The 22,614-nt window shown below is 32.8% G+C and overlaps 2 protein-coding genes across 3 annotated transcripts; one reads left to right on the top strand and one right to left on the bottom strand.

Annotated features, from left to right (window-relative positions):
* Window positions 1-1,092: 1,092 nt before the first annotated feature.
* LOC114287060 (putative linoleate 9S-lipoxygenase 5) lies at window positions 1,093-7,526 on the bottom strand. The gene is made up of 9 exons (XM_028230325.2): window positions 6,629-7,526; window positions 5,285-5,577; window positions 3,798-4,038; window positions 3,320-3,661; window positions 3,122-3,207; window positions 2,913-3,020; window positions 2,492-2,796; window positions 2,138-2,401; window positions 1,093-2,046 (listed from the first exon to the last, which is right to left on the bottom strand). The coding sequence occupies exons 1-9, from the start codon at window positions 6,837-6,839 to the stop codon at window positions 1,275-1,277; spliced, it is 2,622 nt and encodes an 873-aa protein (XP_028086126.2). The 5' UTR covers window positions 6,840-7,526; the 3' UTR covers window positions 1,093-1,274.
* Window positions 7,527-12,678: 5,152 nt separating this feature from the next.
* LOC114287059 (uncharacterized) lies at window positions 12,679-18,782 on the top strand. 2 transcript variants are annotated; one of them, XM_082875666.1, is made up of 3 exons: window positions 12,679-13,466; window positions 15,042-17,431; window positions 17,538-18,782. In XM_082875666.1, exons 2-3 carry the CDS (start codon window positions 15,812-15,814, stop codon window positions 18,243-18,245), a joined length of 2,328 nt encoding a protein of 775 aa, XP_082731792.1. In that variant the 5' UTR covers window positions 12,679-13,466; window positions 15,042-15,811; the 3' UTR covers window positions 18,246-18,782. The 2 variants fall into 2 exon arrangements, with proteins under 2 accessions (XP_082731792.1, XP_028086124.2); XM_028230323.2 differs by lacking the exon at window positions 12,679-13,466 and having other exon boundaries at window positions 14,585-17,431.
* Window positions 18,783-22,614: the final 3,832 nt, after the last annotated feature.

Raw genomic sequence — 22,614 nt, 5'->3', positions numbered from 1 at the left:
GGTATGGGATCTGTTGCCCTTGGAGTGCACCAAGGATCCTCTAGAGTGAAATTTTTCTAAAGTTTCCTACAGTGCTACATTGTGTGGTTAAGATTTACTGGCAAGTCACATCATAAAAATTAATGTGACTTATCAGTAAATTTCAACCACACAATGTAACACTCTAAGAAAGTTTAGGAAAAAATCACTATAGAGGATCTTTACTCCTTGGAGGGTGGGAATTGGTCCGTTTCTGCGTTTTCATTACGCAAGAACAGCGTCGTATTACCTTCGTTGGATCGCTTATTCGCCACGCGTCGTGATCTTGTTGAAACTGCTGGACGAACCACCGCTGCAGAGGAGCCGAATCCGCGGAATTTGGTTGCACTTGCCATGTGTCCCTCCCACCTTAAAAACATTCGCTGTTGATACCTGGGAACGCGTGCTGCTTTATTAGTCCCAGGGACATTCACAAATTTTGCTTTAGCTTCCAATTCCACAGAGGTTAGTCTTCTGCCTTCACATTTCTTTCTCCACTTGTCATCAATTTTTGGTTTTTTTCAATGCTGGTATTCTGCTCTTTTCGCTAAATCGCCGTGATCCCTTTTGTGAGTCTTGAAGAAATCATCCATTTTGTTTAACTTAATCCATCTAATAATCTGGGTTTCAATTTATTTAATCAATAAAGTGCTTAGTGTCTGAGATTTCTGTTCTGTGCTCTTTCATGATCTTATAAGCTTGTGTCTTGTTTCAAATCTCAATTGGAAGCGATTTGGTAGTTTTGTAGGCTTTCCTGACTACATTAAAAGGACAATTATAGGCTTTGGAGTTTCAAAAGGAAAAATGATAAAGTGTCTTCAATAAATTCCATGTCTTCAATGTGATAAATCATGCTATGAATGAGTTACACACTATTCACATCTTTTCAGATTGTGAATGTTACTTTCAATTCATGCATTTCTTACCCTCAAAATAATTTTGTTATATTCTTTTTCATATTTGAACAAATGATCATATTCCATCAAAGAAAATATTTGATTCTGATTCTGCACAAGCTTGTTTTGAAGATATGCAGAATATGCACAGACGATTGTTATCAATATCATGTAGATATAATGGGAACATTGAGAATAATCTGCATATATATACTGGCCTTCAAAAACCAAGAAAAATCGATATTACAAAAGCCAATTTTTACTGAAGTGGCTCGAGAGTTGATTTCTAGAGAACATACATACTAGCAAAATGAGTAGCTACAAAAACACTCGTTTACGAATTAATTACTTCAAGAGTTTCTAGATTGAGATACTGTTGGGAATTCCCTTCCCTGTAAGTCCACTAGTTCTGGTGTAATCCGAGGTGTTAGGATAGAGCAAGGTATAAGGCACTTTGACGGGCCCAAACCGGTTTTTGTATCTCTTGTAATCGTTGTTCCGGTCCATTATTCTTTTCTCTATTTGCTCCAGCTTGCTCCCAAATCTTGCAAATGCATCTAGAGGTTGGGTATCCGCAGTCCAATCCTGAGTTTCCCTCTGTCCCAAATAAACCTCATCTGCAGAATGCCTGGACAATATCTCTATCAGTGACACGCCGAGGAGGGTTTGGAACTGGGCTGTTATTGTTTTCAGGTAGGCTAACTCAGGGTTTGTTTCAAGCTCACTATACTCAGAAGTCCCAGGCTCTGGCATGAACCGGCGGCTCACAGTTGGGCGGTTAGGAAGATAGCCAGCGTAAGGGTATTGGCCAAAATTGACAGCTGCGTGGAGGGCAGAAGCCACCCATATAACAATGGTGCATGTTTTGATGACGTCATCTCGTGTCTGCATCTTTGGCCACCATGGCTCGTCTTTCTTGTCACCATGGCCCTTATTCCGGAGCTCTATCCACCAAGACTGGAGTTCGGAGTCACCTCGAACTAACTCATCCGTGGAGTAGTAAAAAGTGCAATATTCACGAACCCATGTTTCAATTGCGAACCAGATTTCAAGTCCATCAACAGCATAGGGGTAATCCTCTATCAGAAGTTTCAGGCCATATGGTTGGCTTGAGTCTTCAACTGCCACTCCTCTGCAACAAAGCCAAAGGAAACAAATATTCAAATTTACGACACACATCAAAGATTTTGACGCTAATTTTTGTTTAAAGCGCTGTGACTGACCTTTTAAGCAGATCAGCTGGAAGTCCCTGCTCAGTGAAATTCCAGCCCTTGTAAATTACAGAAGACATTTCCATTGCATATCTAGCTGGAAAGACAGTTCTCTCAAGCACCCCACCAGCATTGATGAGGATCTGTCGAGCCAAGGCGTTTATATACATAGTATCGCGGAAATGGGGATGCAAGAGCTTATGTATTGGGTGAAGCACGCTTAATTGTCTATGCGTTGCAATGACAAATGGCTCAATTACTGCATGCGTGTTCAACCTGTACCGGGAATCATAAGCTTTCAGGTACACATTCCTCCAAACTATAAAAAGTTATTTCTATTTACCCATTTTGTGGATGGAATCATACCAGTGGCTAATGAGCTGATGGTAACCAGAATCACTTACTGCAGCGTAAGCTTTAGCCAGTTGCCAAACGGCACCTTCAATGCCGAGGTCTGCTGGAGTGAAGACTTGGCTTTTGGCACCATGTTGTTCACCTTGTGGATGTGGTAGGCTCAACTCGATTGCCAATGGCTTCAATGTTCCGTCATCTTGCAGCAAGAGAAGTGTTCTACTGGCATAGGTCTTCGTGGTGGTTGAGTTTATCCGTGTCAGGTATGGCATTAGTGCATCGTGATGATCCAATATGAACAGCTTGTTATTCTCAATTGCCTATAGTTGTATCAGAAGCAAATAAATTAAAATTCGATATTTAAGACCAAATGAATCGGGTTATTTAAGTAATAATTTAGAAAAACAACAAAAACAAAACGAAGGGAGGATAGTACTTCATCTACTGTTAGGTCACCCATGTTCTTCTCAATTAGCTCTCTGGTCATTGAACTGGTTTGATTACCATATATTTTAGGATCGAGCTTGCTAGCAGGTGGAAATTCCTGAGGTAAAAATAATAATAATAATAATAATTAAATAATATTCTAGTTAAAACACTACAAGCCAATAACAGAGAATTTATCAAATGAGAATTATATTTTACTTGGAGGCGTCGGATGATAACAGGGTTCACACCCGCAAGCATTTCTCGTGCGAACTCCTCGTCTGTCCTCCAGGCAGACCTATCCTCTGAAATATCGCATGAAAACTCTTTAACTTTGAAGATAGAGAACTAAATCGATCATGAAGGATCTAGAGTTTTAGAGAATTAGAGTCCAAGTGAGATGTGGAGAAAATGAACCTTTGATTACATCGGGCATAGGAAATTTGTGGAACCGCTCACCACCATCAGAGCGGAAGAGCTCCTTCAGCATCTCCCATCGGATGCAGTTCCTAAATTTATATAATGAGAACCCTTTTGGCGGCTTAAACCCCACTTCATAAAGGTTTAGTATGTCTTGGAATGTATCGAACTCATTAGGAGTTTTGTCAAATAAAGCCTTGACCTCTGGCAGGAGTACCTGTCCTACGGATTTGAGTGCGTAAGCAAGGAAATCCGACATCTTCACATGATTGAACCGTTCATCTCTTGGAACATAAATGTTTAAACTAAGAAGAGGTAATCTTCTTTCAGTGTTAGGATCTGCAAAGCACGTAAAAATTATCTAAACTAAATGCTACTAAAATAGTAAGAACTTTTAGTGAAGAGTTTAAAACACCAAATGTCACGAAGTCATTCTCGAATAAAATGATAAAAGCTAGCTAGATGAGCTTCTAACCGGCTTTAGTTGGTGCCCTGCCAGTTCTTCCTCTTCGGGGATATGGGTACTCCTCAGATCCACCAAGAACTGGCCGTTTATAATCTGATCCTTTGTCGGGCATTCCCAAATCATTGTAGTATGCGTAGTCATAAACTCTATCCCACTCCTTGAGCATGCCCGATCCATTTCCTCGGAGATTAACAAGTTCTTGCTCCCGATAATGGCGTAGTAGTTCTGGTGTATTGTGTGGTAGGTAGGTCTGATAACAAAAATCACAGAATTGTAGGTCAGAGCATTTACTTCTTAGTTCTTATCTCACCCCATATTTAATGCCAAAAAAACTTACTCCGAGACAGTGCCTAGAAGCCTAGATCATTACGCTTTTCATGAGGATCAAAAACTTACCCGACGAGGAATTTCACTACCTTAGAAGTTTTAAGTGATATTTCAATTCCATTCTATTTCGATCATCAGCATATGACCATAAAACATCCTATCCCAAGGTTTTAAAAAGCGGCCGCAACCGTTACGTAACGCCGTTACGTAACGGTTTTGGCGGTTACCGCCACCCGTTACGGCCGCTTTTGCAGTGTGATTGAGATTCACAAGTGTGTCGGCCGTAGTGGCTGCCATAGCGGTCGTAACGGTTCCGTAACAGCCGTAACGGCCTGTTACGCACCGTTATGTAACGGTTCCAAACTGTTTCTTTCGAAAAAACACACAAAAAAAAGTTGAAAATGGGAGAAGAGGGATAGAGAGAAGAGGGAAGATAAAGAGAAAATAGAGAAGCAAGAGATAGAGTGAGAGAGAGAGAAGAGGGAAGATGAAGAACATGTTATTGATTTGTTGAAACTATAAGACCTATGCTATTCTATTCAGCTGCTATCACTAAACCATTTTGTTTGTGTGTGTCTATCTATATATTGTTTGAAAATAATAATAATAATAAATGTGGTCATTATCTATTTGGCTTGGTTAAAATATGTATATATATATATATATATATTTAGGCTCCTATTTATTCTCTTACTTTTGTCATTATTTATCTTATATATAATAGTTAGTGATTAATTTTTTGTAAAATATAAAGTCATTAATTATTAAAATAAAATGTAAAAAACTCAATTTATAGTAATTTAAAAATATGAAATATATTGAATCATATTTAAAAATTTATAAAAATTGATCAATATTTATTTTTAACCCAATAAATATGATCATGGAAAAAAAATATGCGTATCGGTAAGTTTTTTTCAAATTGTGCGAAAAATAAAAAAATTCACGGTTCCGGTTACCGCAACCGTTACACTACGGCCTTTACACCCCACAACCACAACCGCGTCACCGCCACCGTTACGGCGACCGCAACCGCTTTTCAGAACCTTGTCCTATCCCCTCTCAAAAGATTCACAATCTGATAGACCATTCATAGTAATAGTTCTAGAGAAGTAAGGTAAGAGTCACTTGTATCCAACATTTGGTTTTTAATTTCAAATTAGAATTACCTTGTTTGTGAAGAAGACGCGGTCATTTCTGTAGCGATGTGCTGGGTAAACCCAAGAATTGCACACGAAAAGGATTTGATCGTGCCGGGGAACATCCTCTAAGGTCACCGTCTTAAGGTAGAACTGTCTGTGGTGGTGGTTTCGGATCATGAAAGCACCAGGAACACCCATGGCCTCATCCCAGTCGAATGTAACGTTGAACGAAGCCTCGCTAGCCGATGCCACTGATGTGATTGTCGTAATCCACTTCTCAAGATATGCTGGTTTTCCCACCTTCCCGTGCTCGCCATTTGCTAAACATGTAGGGAAAAAAAAATTTCAGCATTGTCTAGGAGAAACAATGCAAGAAAAAGTCTCCATTGGTATGGCATCCCAAATGAGTTCTATGTAAACCAGTACACTAGTCTTCTGTAATTAGAACCATTCACAGTACAATAACAAGACACTAAAAAAATTGTTTCTGGTTGGAGACTGTTTTTCGTAAATTTTTCATTTTAGTAGTAGAGATGGAGGTGGTTGCTGGTGGTGGAAGCGGGTGGTTGCATTGATAAGATTTTAATACGGAAAATGTATTTTGTCGGTTGGCTGGGAAAAACATTTTCTGTCGATTTTTATTTGGGGTGTCCTAAATAAGTGTATTTTTTGTCTTTTTGGACTAAAAAGTTGAGAGAAAAAATATGGATGTTTGGGTTAACTTTTTGACTTTTTATGGAAAAATGTGTAATAAAAAATTATAAAAATTGGTTTGTAAAGGAAAATTAGGATTGGGAGTTGTGTAGCCGTAATTGTTGACTTTTGGTGAATAGTGTTAACTTTTTAACTTTTTGAGTAACTTTTTAGTTTTTTGACTTTTTTTAAGTATCCCAAACTTGGCCGTAGTATCAAAAGGTAGAAAATACAAAATAAATAAATAAATAAATAAATTCCAAAAAAGTGTTTTCCTCATAAGTCAAGTTCAACAAATATTTTCCAGGAACAAAGGAACCAAACAACTAAAAGAAAATGTTTGCTGGATTAGATCGATCTCTCTCTCTCTCTCTCTCTCTCTCTCTCTCTCTCTGTGAGAAGCTTGCCATTGGTAGTCTTGGAATGGGACACAAGAGCTCCCTTAGAACAGAACTCACATCAATTCTGTCTCTACGGCTCTCTCTCTCTCTCTTCCTAAGAGAAGGTTGTAACTGGAGATTCTAGAAGGTGACAAAAATGACTTCTCCAAAACTGCTAATTAAGAAGAGAGGAATTGAATCACTAGCCTCTGTTTGGTTGCTGAGAAAATGTATGAACATTTGGGAAATTACTCGACACTTACTGAACTTAGAGAGAGAGAGAGAGAGAGAGGCTGACCTGGGTCGCCACGATCAGAGCTGATAAGCTGAAGCGAAACACCTTTTCCCAAGAACTCATGAACTCGATCAAGAACCGAGGCACCCAAATCGTTCATGTCCAGAATATTCTTCTTCACCAAAACCACTGTGCCTTTGATCTTCTTTCTGGAGCCATTATTGTTGTCTATGGACTTGCGTTGGTTCTTCCCACAAATCATTTTCCTAAACATCTGTTGAGTAGATGAACCCCTTATCAGAACGCAAATCTCAGATTTATGGTTTCAATTGAAAGCTTGAGGGATGGTTTTGATGGAGATGAAGCTTTCACTGGCCTTATAATTATTAATGGGAACAATAGTTGTAACAGCAGTTAGTTCTAATTTTTTTAACTGGTTGTGAGTTTTACATGTGTGAACATAATATATAGATAAATATTTTGCAATTTCATGGTGGTGAGTGGACTTTTTAGAGAATTTTCAATCTCTAACCCTTTATTAAAGAAAAAATTAAGAACCAGATTCCTTTGCCATACAACCCCATATGGATTTTTTATTATTTTAAGAATATGTGTATTTAAATCATAGAGTAAAATTACCAAAGAAAGTTATTGTAATTTATCCTAAACACCTCATTTATTGGGTAAAACATGGATGACAATATTTTATGATTGATCATTTTTTTTTTATCATATAATATCTTACCATTACCATTAATATGAATAATAAAACTTAAATAATAAGTAAATTGTAATATAAATCATGATGTCATTATCAAAACATTGATTCTCCTTAGCTGCCACGCCAATATAATAGTGTCATTCTTCATGGGCTTCCATCTATTTCTCTCCTTTTCATGTGAATGTTCCTGGAATTAGTTGGGTCATTGGCGATATGAGATATTTTTTTAACAATTGCCCTCCCCTCTCGCTCTGTCTCTTTCTATGTGTTTATATATATATATATATATATATATGTATGTATGTATGAGGATGGTATATTATGTAAATAAAAATATTAGAAAATAATTGTAAATTATTGAAGTCTAAATTAGAATTATGTCATTTTTACACAATTATCATTTGCATTTTATCATAAAAAAAAAAGGCCTATAGGATTGAAATTTTTTTTTTTTTTTTTTGGAACGTAAGAGAAAAAAAATATACTCTGAGATGTCATTGCGGTGTTTGTGGGTCCAGGTCCCATAATAACCTATTGCCAACTTGATTGAACTCAACCTCTACAAAGGGAGTCTGGATTCTCGGCCGCCCTACCCGGTAGCCCCCAAAACGACGTCGTTTTGGGGGCAAATTTTCAAAAAAAAAAAAACGCAGAGGAAGAGAGGGAGAAAGGAGAGGAAGAGGGAGGGAGGAAGGAGGAGGGAGGAGGAGGAGGGGGAAGGGAAGGGTCGGACTGGAGGGAGCCATAACCAGTGGGGAAGGAGGAGGAGGAGGAGGCGGCGCCGGAGGCGGAGGCGACGGCGGTGCAGTGCTGGAGGCGACGATCTGGATCGGGCGACGATCGGACGGCTGCGACGGCCGGCGGCGAGGCGACGAGCTACGATGGCGAGCTCGCAGCTTCCTCCCTCCTCCTTCCTCCCTTTTCTCCCTCTCCCCTCCCCTCTGGTTATGGCAGCTCGTCGGAAAAAACGAAGAAGAAGAAAAGAACGAAGAACAAGAAAAGAAAAGAAAACAAAAAAAAAAAAAACCCAAAACGACGTTGTTTTGGGGGGCTGCCGGGTAGGTTCGCCGAGAATTCGGATTCCTACAAAGGGATCACCATTGAAACGTAAAACCAAGTCAACTAATGCGTCAATGCCTATTGAAGACTTCATTAATAGTCAATAGAAAACTATCATATTGGTTGATTTTAGGTGAAATTACATTTTAGTGTGCTTTAAAAAAAATATTCATACATTCATAAAAATAAAAAATAAAAAGTTTATGATTTAATGTTTCTATAAAAAATTGCACCAAATTAATATTTTCTGCTAATTGAACATGTATTTAAGGTAAAAATAAATATATGTGCACAAAATTTATACATAAGACTTTATTTAGAAAAATAATATATGATTGAGATTTAACCTATATAGTGAAACTCACATTTTAAATGAATCTAAATCATATATAAAATATTTTAAATATTTTTTTTTTTTGTACCTAGCGTTACTCTTTTTAATCGAAGATGGGTTTACCAAAGAAACAAGGAATAAAGTGCTCATAATAATCAAAGCTATTCTCACTTTATGAACCCCAAAGAAATAAAAAATAAAAAATCAAGACTATTCATCACAGGGCCAAAGATAAATGATTGAAGGCTAATTTATGTCGTAAAAAACCACCTAGCATCACAGTGTGACCGTAAGGGCAGTTAAAATGTTATTAGTCTTAATTTTTTTATTAAATAAATAATTAAATATTTTATATGGATGTGAGATTTACAAAATTATAGATTCCACATCTATGTAAGATATTTAGTCATTTGTTTGGTAGAAAATTTGATTTTCTTAACATTACCCTGGACATAATATACAGTGGTGATATGCACCAATTAATGTACACATTAGTGTACTAACTAGTATTATGTCATTATTATTAGCCTCAATTATTATACAAATTATAAATACTTAAAATCTCTAAAATTAAGTCACGTTTAATATATGGTTTTATGCAAGGACAGGTGTTCCCCCATTGTTGGTAACCTTTGTATGAAACAAACAAGTCTTACAAACAGTCTCTGTGTCTTATTTTTTTTTTCTTTTTATTTATTCAAAAACAGTCTCTGTGTCTGGGCTACACAAAAGGATGGGAGATTGATAATGGAGGAGAATAACATTTCAGTAGTGTGAAGTTGAGAAAATAATTTTGTATTGGTGGTAAAGTTTATGATTTTTTTTAATATTATAAAATTTATTATTGATTTATAGATTTTGATTTTTAAATGCACCAAAATGTTAATGCTAGTATGAAAATTTATTTTTAATTTTTATCCTTTTGTGTTTATAACAATTGTGATTTTTTATTTATTTATTTATTTATTTTAAGTGAGTTGGGTCAGACCAAATTTGTCACATTTCTTACATGGATGAAAACTTTAACATGTTTTGTAAGGTTTAGAACTGTCTTTTTTAACAACAAAGTTGTATTTAAATGGAAATGATAAAATAAAATAATATATTACTAAAGGTGTAAATGAGTTTTGTGTCTAGTACAAGTAAAACAACTCTCATTTATTCATTATACTTCTATAAAAGTATATTTACTTTAATTATTTTTTATTTAATTGCAATTTTCTCCCAAGAAAGTTTCCATCTCTAACAGTAGAATTTTAAAGTTGCATGGTGAGCAAAGGGAAAAGTTTTTTGGTAGTTCTTGAATATTATTTTATATTATTCGTTGATAGATATTTGTTCAATTATTTCTTAAAGGGAGAAAAAAAATGGTAAATCTTATTATTTTAATCAACAAAAATCAAAGGAGCAAAAGATAATTTTCCGAGCAAAGATGGGACCTAAAAGTACATCTTGCCGAGCTGCCCATCTGTTAAATGTTTTTCACTCAGAGCATCTCTAATGGGGTTCTTAAAATACTTGTCAAAGTTATAATTTACCAATAGTAATAAAAAGTGGGTCTTTAATGATTTGCTATTTTACTTGTCAAAGATGGCATATGTCATATCTATTCTCAAATTTGACAAGTAAAATAGCAATCGTCAAACATGCCACGTCAACAAATATGAACATATTTGTGGCTCTAAATTCAATTGAAAAAACATAATTGAAACAGTAGAAAACCAATTAATTTTTCAAATTAAATTATATTTATTTATTTATTTTTAATTTTTCAAAATTTTTCCATTTTTTATATTTGTCTAGCCGGGAATAATATACATATATAATTTTTTTTTACAAATACTTAAAAAAATGTCATAAAAGACAAAAAATAAACAAAAATAAAATCACAAAAAAACCTATATCTAAATAGCACCTACGAACTTGGAGGGAAAGTTGGTTGAGAATTGCCAAAATAACAAGTGACCATTGGAGCACCATTGCTATAATTTGACAAAATAGTACTATTCATTGTCAAATTATAACAATAGCAATGATATTATAGCAACAACCATTGGAGATGCTCTTAGAGAATTCATCTATTCCTCGATATAACAGCTTTATCCATGGCAAGGTTGAGCTTGGCAGCAGTTAAAAAATAATATTATTTTTCATAATTAGTTCTATAAATGTAATTTTTTAGTGTACAAGGAGTGAGAAAAAGTTAAAAAATAAAAAAATTTATTAAATACAAAAAACAAAACATAATATTTTTAGTTTTTTTTTTTTTTTTTTTTACTTTAGAATTTTTAAAATTTTTTATTTTTAGGGTTTTCTATTGGGGATTTTTTTTTAGGGTCTCTGGCATTGAGATTTTATAGCATAAATGATATATAATATTTTCATAATGTGTAAAGTCTTTATACATCAATTCAGAGAAAATTTGATCCTAGAGAAATTCTGGATTCATTCTAGAGAAATTTTGTTCCTAGAGAAATTCTGAATTTATCCCAGAGAAATTTTGTTTCTAGAGAAATTTTAGATCCGTCACCAGATAAATTTTGGATCCATCCTGGAGAAATTCTGCACTTCTCTATAACTTCTCTGTTTGTTGATAAGTTCTCCTTCATATTCTCATTATTTGATAGTTTCTCATCACTCTTCTTATTAAACTCATTCTTTGAAGCAACAGTAGCCTTCTCTACAGCTTGTTCCTGGGGCCTAAGAGCTGGTGAAGATAATTTCTGCTCTGTTGAAGTTGGAATCCACTTTGGCCATCCAAAGAAATTTTGTTCCCATAGAAATTTTGTTTCCAGAGAAATTCTGAATTCATCCCAAAGAAATTTTGGATCCATTCCAAAGAAATTCTGTACTTCCCTATAACTTCTCTGTTTGCTGATAAGTTCTCTTCCATATTCTCATTATTTGATAGCTTCTTATCACTCTTCTTATCAAACTCATTCTTTGAAGCAACAGTAGCCTTCTCTGCAGCTTGTCCCTGGGGTCTAAGAGCCGGTGAGGATAATTTATGCTCTATTGAAGTTGGAACCCACTTTGGCCACTTGTCACGTCTTCTTATCTTGCCATCCTACAAGAATAACACCCGATCCAGGTTAAAGAAGGGTTTTTACAAACAAAAAGCAAAGTACTGGAAGCGAAGCATCACAAATAGATAACTTTACCACAATAATCAAAAAATTAAACAAATGCTGAGAGGTGGGTCTGTACTCATCACAAACATCTAACCTGCACTTTAATAGTAGAAGAAATCTGCAAAGCATCAAGGATAAATGATACGTCTGTACTCATTTTCTTCACCTGCATCTCATCGTATGAGATAATATCATAAGCTTAATAACAATTAATGTACGAGAGTCCGATCATGAAAGTCGGGGAAGAGAAGGAGATTGGGAAGCAAGGTTTGAAAAAGAAGCTTGTCAAGGATTGTGAAGATTGGGACACTCCTGATAATGCGATGAAGTTGAAAGTAAACTAGTTAGTCATCCAAGGACCTTAGACTACAAAAAGAAATATTGTGGATATCTCCCATTACTAAAAGTTGGAGGGAGATGTTAGATTAAATTTCCCTTTTCTATTCTAATAGGATTTAAAAGTGATTTTTTTAGTGAATTTTTTTTTAACACTAAAACAAAAACAAAGAAATTGAATTTAAAAAAAATAAAGTTGGAAGTAATGATTTATTAGTATGTTTGGTTTTAATTTTTTGAAAATAGAATTTTTTATTTTTCTTGTTTTTTTAGTGAATATTTTTAAAATTTTAAATAATTTTTTTTACTTTTTAAGATGAAATATACTTACATGTATCTAAATAATGAAATATTTGTGAGAAAATATTTTAAAAAATTAATAAATACACAAAAACATAAAAAAGTATTAAATTTTTGTATTTTTTTTATATTTTTGGTATTTAGTAAATTTTTTTTAAATTTTTTTTACAAGTATTATACTTTTTAAGTGTATTTATATTAAGCGTGTTTAAAATTTTTTTAAAAAATATTGTTAAAAGTATTTAAAAAATACAGAATTTTTTTTAAAAAAAAAAGTTAATTCTGAAAATAAAAATCAAACCGAGCGAATGAGGTTAGTAAAAAAATTGAGAGAAAGAAGAGAGAGGGTGAGAATTCCCATATTGGATTGGATGAGCGTTCTGTAGGGGGGCCTTCCCTCTACCCTCTTGAAAAAAAAAAGAAAAAAAAAAAAAGAAAAAAAAAAGATTGATGCTGAAAAGCTTTGCCACTAGTTAGTTTCCTTTTTAAATGGGACAGAAAAAGGAGTAAGAAAGTTAGGTTGCTGGTGTTTGGTGTAATTATAAGTTACTTAGAATAGATAGTTGCTTTTGTTCGGTGTGACTACGTCCGTTTGAAAATTTATTATTTTAGTTAATTTTTTAATTTATTATATAAGGAAAAGAATTTTTTTAACTCATAAATTTTGTAGAAGTTGTAATAATCTAATCTAAATTTCTTAATTTTTGGATTTTTTTTAAAAAAAAAAAAACTCAATCCCACCTTTTTTTAAATAATCCTAAATCCTATCTTTTACTTTATTTTTTTTCTTTACGCCTCTATAGCCGCATCTTATTTCTCACCTCCACTTTTCACAGTCGCATCTTATTTTTCACCTCCACTTTTTCTGTGAATAATCTTTCATTGACTGTTATTACTTTTCTTTTCATATAATTTTTTAATACTTACTCTTTTTTTTTCATCTATTTCTTTATTCAATTGACTTCCTTGCTTCAACAGTCACCTGACTTCATTACTTCAACAATCAGCTGTTATTTTCCTGTAAGTAATCTTCAATTGATTTCATTGCTTTTCTTTTTATTTATTTCTTTATTCAATTGACACCATTATTTTTGTTTTCATTTATTTTTTTATTATGAGAATGAATGAAAATATGATTATGTTTTTTTACATGCATTCCGTTTTGATTAGACGGTGTGAAAAACAAATGTGATTGTATTTTTTAACTAAATGTATTTCTTAATTTTTTGATTTAAAAATAATAATAAAAACAATTGTTCTGTCTTTGCGTAAAGAAACTCACGCCTACCTATTATTATTAACCTAAACCCTATATCACACCAACCTAAAGAAACCCTATCACAACAGCCTAAACAAAAAAGTTTAGAAGAGAGCAGCAACCTTACACAGCAATTTGAGAGAGAATAAGATAGAATCTTGAAAGAAAAAACATTTCAAAGTCGATAAGTAAATAATTTATTTTTTAATATGGTTGAATTGTATTTTGTGATTGTGATTGAATTTAATTTATTTTTTAATATTTTATTTTTTATCTATGTTTTTTGAAAAAAATATATTGGTTAAGATTGATTATATTCATTAGGTTCACATAAAATATCAACTATTAATGATGATTGGATTGTATTTTGTGCTTGTGATTGGATTTAATTTATTTTTTAATATTTTAATTTTAATCTATGTTTTTTGAAAGAAAAAAAAGAAGAAGAAGATTGTATTCATTAAGTCCACATAAAGTACATATTATTGATGATGATGAATAGACTGTATTTTGTAATTAGGTTTTTTAACTCACTGTATTTTTTATTTAAAAAAAAAATTGATTTTGCTTTTTAACTATCAATTAACTTATTGTGATACAGTTTTTCACTCACTATGTTTTTTGAAAAAAAAAAAAAATCAGTGTGTTTGGTTTCAATTTTCTGAAATCTTAGTTTTTTATTTTTCGTATTTTTTTGTTTTTAGTGAATATTTTTAAAATTTTAAGCAACTTTTTAACTTTTTTAGATATACCTTATTTAGATGTATCTAAACAGTAAAATATTTTTGAAAAATATTTTTAAAAAATTAATTCTGAATTTTTTTTTTCGTATGTTTTGGTATTAAATGTATTTTTTAAATATTTTTTCACAGATATTATACTTTTTAAGTGTATTTATGTTATGTGTGTCTAAAAATTTTAAAAAAAAAATTGTTTAAAATATTTAAAAAATTCATTAAAAATATTGAAATACAGAAAATAAAAAAGTAGAATTTTCTAAAAACTGTTTTCTGAAAATCAGAACCAAACAAGCTGAATTGTATTTTTTAATTACCAATTGACTTCATTGTTTTTTTATTGGGTAAATTACATTTACCTCCCCTGAGGTTTCTGACAAATACAGGGACCTCCCCTGTGGTTTGAATAATTACAGTAACACCCCCTACTTTACCTGACATTGTCAAGTTTCCCCCATTCCGTCTATTTTGCCCAAACGACGTTAGTATCCAATAGATAATGACCATGTGACCCTTGCTTTTTCTTGCAAAAAGACCAAAAAGCCCTTTGTTCACAAAATCCCTAATCAATACATTCACAATACAAATCGAATTGTTCAGAGAAAGAAAAGAGAGAGGGAGGCGATCGTCGTGAACCGATCGTCGATTGTGAAGAAGACGAAAAAGCTTGAGGTTTTGAACCGATCGTCGTTGCCAGTACACAATGTAAAAGAGTTTCATCGGTGAGAAGTTGTTGTTACGGCTTCCAGGTAAGACTTCGAACTCTGTAAGCTTCGAATAGTGTTTTAAAATGTGTGTTGATGATTTTCGAATATTTTTTTCCATCTTTTTTCTTATAAATTTGTTTGTATTCTGTGTTTGATTTGATGAAATGTATGTGAAAATGGTTTACTTCGAAAATATATATTTAGAGTTTATATTTTATTTGCAAAATTTCTGACTGGAAAAAAGGAATTTGTTGAATATTACTATAATAATAGTGTAATGTAGGGATTTAATATAAATTTCTGATTTTTTTTATTTTATTTATGAGATGTATGTTTAGGGCTTTTATTTGATTTGCAATGTTTAGGGCTTTTATTTGATTTGCAATGTTGAGGGCTTTTATTTGATTTGCAAAATTTCTGATTCGAATACAGGGAATTTGTTGAAAATTTATGAATTTATGATTTTCTGGGTGTTATTCAGGAGATGTATGTTTAGAATGAATTTCTGATTTGTTGGGTTTTACTTATGATTGTTTAATATTAGTATAATTATAGTGTAATTTACGGATTTCTTCATGTTTGCATATTTTCTTCAGTTAATTGTTGAGTACTGAGTTAATTTTTACGTCATTTTTCTTCTTTTTCTTGTCAATTAGTCATTGTATGGGCTTGCTTATTTTATTTTATAATTGGTACATCATTATGATTACAGTATGGCTGCAACATCATTATGATTACAGTATGGCTGCATTTCCTTATTTTGATTTAATCATCAACTACAAAGGAAAAGTGGGAAGAGTGTTTGATGTGGACCCAAATATGTATTGCTACATTGATGCCTTGAAGGATGTAACTGCAACAGTCCTGTCTCACATTTCTTGTAGTGAAGCAATAGCAATCACATTGCATTGTGATATGCCTGGTACTGACAGAAGGAGATTAGTAGAAAATGATCTTGATGTGCTAGACATGTTTTATGTGCAAGGAAGGAGTAAAACAATTAACTTGTATGTAAACATAGAATATTCTATTGGAATGAGTGATGGTGGACATAAAAGTAATGTTGGAAATGAAAATCATGGAGTAGATGCTATAGATGTAGAGCAAGACTACCATACTATAGATGTAGATGAAGAGTACCATCAGGACAATGTTTATGGGTTTAGTGATGAGGATAGGAATTGGAATGCAACTGCTGAGGATGAAAACCAATCAGATGCCAATGAGATTTTGAGTGATGATGATAATGAGTGCTCAAGTGATGATGCTGAACTTAGTGATTACCAATCTGGTGATGATGAAGTGCCATATTCTAGTACTGATGATGATTATGATGATGAAGCAGACTGTCTAGATGATGAAGAGATGAGGTTTCCAGGCATGAATGGTACCTACAATGGGAAAGAGCCATATATGAATCAAGATGGAGAAGTTGTGTTGGAAGAAGGGATGATTTTTCCAGAAGTGAATACTTTTAGGGCTACATTAAGGGACTATACAATGCAAACTGGTTTCAAGATAGTAAGAGACAAAAATGAGAAGTCTAGAGTAACAACCCATTGTGCTGCTGAGGGCTGCCCTTGGAGAATTCATGCATCTCCATTTCCAGATGGGATCACCTACAAGATTAAAACCTTAGTACCTACTCACACATGTAGCAGGATGAACACAAACACTGAAGCTACATCAGCTTGGATTGCTAAAAAAATGGTTGAAAGTTTTAAGGACAATCCACACATGGGCTTAGATACCATGCAAATGAAACTGAATAAAATGTTTAGGATTGAGGCTTCAAGAATGCAACTGTATAGAGCCAAAAGGAGGTGCAAGGAGGAGCTGGAGGGTGATCATGGGAGCCAATATGTGTTGTTGCCAACATATGCTAGTCAAATCAACAAAACAAACCCTGGCAGCTTGGTTGTCATAAATTATGACATACCTTCTACCCCAGTCTCAGAAGATGGAGAACAACCAGACCCTACCATTCCTCAATATCCATTGTTCCAAAGAATTTTCATATCATTTGATGCAATGAAAGCATGGTTCATTAATGGATGTAGGCCATTCATAGGGGTAGATGGGTGTCTCTTGAAGGGTCCCTATGGTGGTGTTTTAATTTCAGCAGTTGCCTTGGATGGAAATAATGGCTTGTTTCCATTGGCATTGGCAATAGTAGAGGGTGAATGCAAGGACAGTTGGTCTTTTTTCTTGCACAACTTGAGAACAATCATAGAAGATGCACTACCTTTTAGACCATGGACCATCATGTCTGATCAACAAAAGGTACTTTACTGACATATTCAACAACTACTTTACTTACATAATTACAAATGATTCTCTAATTTTAAACTTGTAATGCTTAGTAATGTTTCATTGTTTTTATATGCAGGGCCTTGATAAGATTGTGAGTGACATTATACCGGAGGCAACTCATAGAAGATGTTGCATGCACCTATATAACAATTTCAGAGCCAAATTTCCGAGTTTAATTTTGAGGAAGCAATTTTGGAGAGCAGCAAGGGCTTACAATCAGATGGAGTATGATAAGGCTATGCAAGCCATTAAGGACCTAAACAATGATGCTTGCATTTGGTTGCAGAAGGTTCCAGTTGAAGGAAGGTCTAGGCATGCATTTGATGGTAGGATTAGAAGTGATCACATCACAAATAACATGACTGAGTCCTTCAACAATTGGTTAGGAAATTTGAGAACTCAGCCAATTTTAACTATGTTAGAGGGCATAAGGTGCAAGTTGATGGGTAAGTTTCAGATGAGGTACCAAAAGGCAATGCAATGGAAATCTAATGTCACATTGAATGTGAAGAAACAGCTTGAGGTCACACAGAAATGGTCAAGGACTTGCACAGTGGAGTATGCAGGAGGCAATGAGTATGAGGTGAAGGATAATGAGGGGGTTAATCACATTGTCCATATTGGGGCAATGACTTGTGTATGTAGACAGTGGGAAATATCTGGTCTTCCATGCAAGCATGCCGTGGCTGCAATTTCTCACAGTAGGTTAAACATAGAAGATTTTGTCCACCCCTACTATTCTAAGGCAACTTACTTGAGAGCCAATGGTATGCTGAATGTGTGATATTGATATGCATATTTATTACCTTACTTTGGTTTTCAATTTACGATATTCCAAGAGGGACCCCCCCAATGCCTGTTGAATGTGTGACACAGGTCACACAACATCATGTTAGTTATGAACTTACTTATGAAGTTACAATGAAATTAGCTAAGTTGTTGATATTTGTTTGTTTGTGACACAGGTCAAACAACATCAATTTATTTGTTTGTTTGTTTGTTTGACTTTTTTTGCAGATGACTTAGCTAAGTTGTTGATATTTTGGGTACAAGGATTAACATAGGTTGAAGGTATAAAATATATGTTGCTTGACTGTATAGTTAGTGAGGATCATGTTCCATTTTTTTGTATTTTTGTAGTGGACATGCAATGCTAAGAATAGCAATATAATGATGTGGCCATTTTTGTTTTTTTGTAGTGGCCATGAAGTATTTTATAACTGATGATGTAACTGAACATATCTGATAGGAATGATGTAAGTAAACTACTTGAACATATTTTACAACAATCATGATGTAATTAAACAGGTGCATATTTATGGAATGGTTTTACTTGCTGTTTAGATTATGTTTACAGGTCATTATGTTATTCAAATGAGATGTGCATATTTACATAATGCTGAAATAACTTCATCATATTTATATATGGTCCATTACAAAACATATTGCATTACAAACATAAGGTCTATTACCAAATATTACAAAACCTTACATAAGGGCCATTACAAAAGGGCCATTACAGGGCCATTACAAAACAGTAGGTGAATCATTACCATTACATTTTTAGAGCAACCATTAGGGAAATCAAACACATCACAAAATTCATGATCATTATCATCTTTATAAACCCCATGTTTGCTTCAAGTACTTGCATCCTTGTTTGTATAGCCCCCATTTGGTTCATTAAATTCGTTGCAGGACTTTCTTCTTCATAGGATAAAGTGTGTCTGTTAACAGTTGTTTGAGTGTCTTCCATCATCATTTCTCCTCCAATAGATGAGTTTACTGGTTTGCACCACTCCCAGAATCCGCATTTCCCATTTGGGCATAAGTAATACAATTTGCCTCTGTTTTTTTCAGATTCAGTGACTTTAATTGTTGCTTTGCTCCCACAGTAACAGATCTTGCTTCTATATTTCATCACCCCTCCTCCATTACTTGATGATGATATATCCATCCAGTGAACCTACATTCATGAAATGTGAGAGTTTTAATGCATTTTCAGGACATATATTGATGGGACATACCTGTGTTTGTGTTTCATTTCTCAATAATGGATCATAGTTATAATGCATTTTCAGGACATATATTCATGGGACATACTTGTGTTTGTGCTTCATTTCTCAATAATGGATCATAGTTATAATGCATTTTCAGATGCAATTTTTTTTTTTTTAAATAGTTAATGTGACTGGGAACATATGTGTTGTGCTTGTGCTTCATTTCTCAATAATGGGCATAGTTATAATGCATTTTCATATGCAATTTTTTTTTTTAAATAGTTATTGTGATTGGAAACATACCTGTGTTTGTGCTTGGCCCTTTCTTCTTTTTGTTGTTCTTTAGTTTTGGTTGCCTCTCTAAATTTTTCTCTTCCACTTGGATTTACTGAAGTGAAGCTGGAGAGACCATTTGCTATATATAGATGGGTTGAGGGTATTATGGGCATTTTATTGTTTACATTTGATGACATAGGCAGGGTCTGTTAGGGGTTTAAACGGCTGTCAACTTTTGGGGAAAACTTGACAATGTCAGGTAAAGTAGGGGGTGTTACTGTAATTATTCGAACCACAGGGGAGGTCCCTGTATTTGTCAGAAACCTCAGGGGAGGTAAATGTAATTTACCCTTTTTTATTTTATTTTATTGTTTATGAGCAAAATTGTGATTATGTTTTTTTACACTCCATTTTGATCACATGGTGATTTTTATTTTTTAAATGATTATTTTTTTTACACTCCATTTAATCTGTGTTTTTTGAAAAAAAGAAGAAGATTGTATTCATATTTTTTGAATACAATCACACGGTGATTGTATTTTTATTTTATGTTTTTTGAAAAAAAAATTTAGATTGTATTTATTAAGTTCACATAAAGTATCCACTATTAATAATGATTAAATTGAATTTTAAATCTGAATTTCTTAATTTTTTGATTTTTTTTTTTAAAAAAAAAAAAAACAACAACAACTACTTTCCCGCCTTTGTGTAAAGAAATCCACTGATATCTATTATTATTAACCTAAACTCTATATCACAGCAACTTAAAGAAATCCTATCACAAAAACCTAAACAAAAAGTTTGGGAGAGAGCAGCAGCCTTACGCAGCAATTTGGGAGACAGAATAAAACAAAATCTTGAAAGAAAAACATTTCAAAGTCTATAAGTAAATCATTTATTTTTAATATAGTGATTAAAATTTTAAATTGATTAAGAATAATCATATTTATTAGGTTTACATAAAGTATCAACTATTAATGATGGTTGAATTGTATTTTGTGATTGTGATTGGAATTGGACTTAATTTATTTTTTAATATTTTATTAGGTTCACATAATATACTTGGGTTTTTTTTTTTAAATATAGCATATCATTATATTCAAATAATAGCAAGGATATACTTGGGTTTAATAAATAGTATAACCATTTTTTCAAGTATAATTATAGCATAAGCACGACTATTTTTACAAATGATATGCCATCAATAATAGGTGCACAAGTATTGATAGCATATCATTTGTAATTAAATATAATTATCGTATACCATGTAAAATACAGTATGGATATACTTGGATTTAATAAATAGTAATAAATAATGTATTATTTAATCGTATTTAAATATAATTATCATATTTTTAAGAAATAAAATATTATTTTATCCTGTGCATAGCACAAGTAATATGCTAATTTTTTATAAAACGATATATAAAAAATAAAAAGAATGATATATTAATTTATAATGATTTTTTTTCTTATAAATCTGCCTACCTAAATAAAGGTAAGAAAAGTTTTTTTTAACTAAAAGTATCTTTTTTCAATTTCTTGATAACCAAATTTTCAACTTATTTAAATTCTTTTTGCATTTTAAACTGTAAACTAGCGGTGCCAGTGATACAAATTTATAAAACAAAATCATAGATAGTTTAATCTATATCAAACAGACCCTATGCATAGCACCACCCCTTGTATTTACTTAAGGGTTTAGCTTCTCTCTCGTCCAGATACTGATTGGATGATACTTTTAGGTTGCGTTATGCTTGACTTTGAACCTATTTTGATGATCTTAGAATAAATCATGTTAATTGACATTAATAGTCATTTGATCAACTTATATTTGTGTTTGTGATTTATTTTTAAAATCATAATTACTGTTGAAACAAATGTAACCTAATAAAATGACTATCGATATCTGATCAACGTGATTTTTTATAGAGATGATGTTCTTGACTTGACGAACTCTACACATTAAACAATTTGAATCATCGAGATAGATCCTGAATTGGGCCTACTACGGCCCAATAGTATTGTCCAATTTAATTAAGGACTAGAGAGAAACTACAACCTTTACTTAATTGATTTTACTATTCAATTTTTTTTAATAATGAATCATGCCATCACTAGTCTTTTCCTAGTTACAATACTTGGTCGTTACGTTTAAATTTAGTAGTATGATTGTTCAAGTAAACTTATAAATTTAACAAATTTCAAAATAAGTAATCATGGGGAAGTTTAGCCTTTTATTTATTTTTTTAATATTGCACATTTCTCAATATTTTTCTAGTAAAAGTAAAATATAAGTGAAAAGATAACAAATCAATATTAGTTTTGAATAATCACAAATTCACGATAAATTTTATATATTTTAATGATTAAGATCATAATTTTTTTTTTTTATAAATATATAATTATTGTAAGATAGTAGCACTAATTTGTAAATTCTCTAATAAAAATTTAGGCTGTGTTTGGTGGAGCTCTTGAAATGTAATTCCACACCGTCCTTTGAATGCCATGTTTGGTTAAGAAAAATGCTTGGGAGCACTAACTAATTAGGTGGCAGTGGGTCCCGCCATTAATGATGTGATGTTTTGGTCTTGGAGTTGTATTTTTATTTTATTTTTTTTTACTTTTTTAATGCATTAGTGCTATTAGTGGTGATGTTTTTAGTGGGATGAATCATTGTTGTTTGGTTAATGATTTCAAAAATTAATTCTACACTCACTTTTGAAAACATGTTTACCCGGTCATCGTCCTGGATATCCCCCGGACGTCCGGCCGGTTGACCGGAACAGTATTTTTTTTTTTTGCACTTGTTATTTTTATATTTTAAGTAAAAAATATTTTTTAATTTTTTTAAATTTTTTTTATAAGTTTTGAATA

Source organism: Camellia sinensis, chromosome 6 (genome assembly GCF_055761805.1).
Source record: "Camellia sinensis isolate YWXY chromosome 6, ASM5576180v1, whole genome shotgun sequence".
Lineage (NCBI taxonomy): Eukaryota > Viridiplantae > Streptophyta > Magnoliopsida > Ericales > Theaceae > Camellia > Camellia sinensis.
This window is presented reverse-complemented; position numbering and strand designations above follow the sequence as displayed.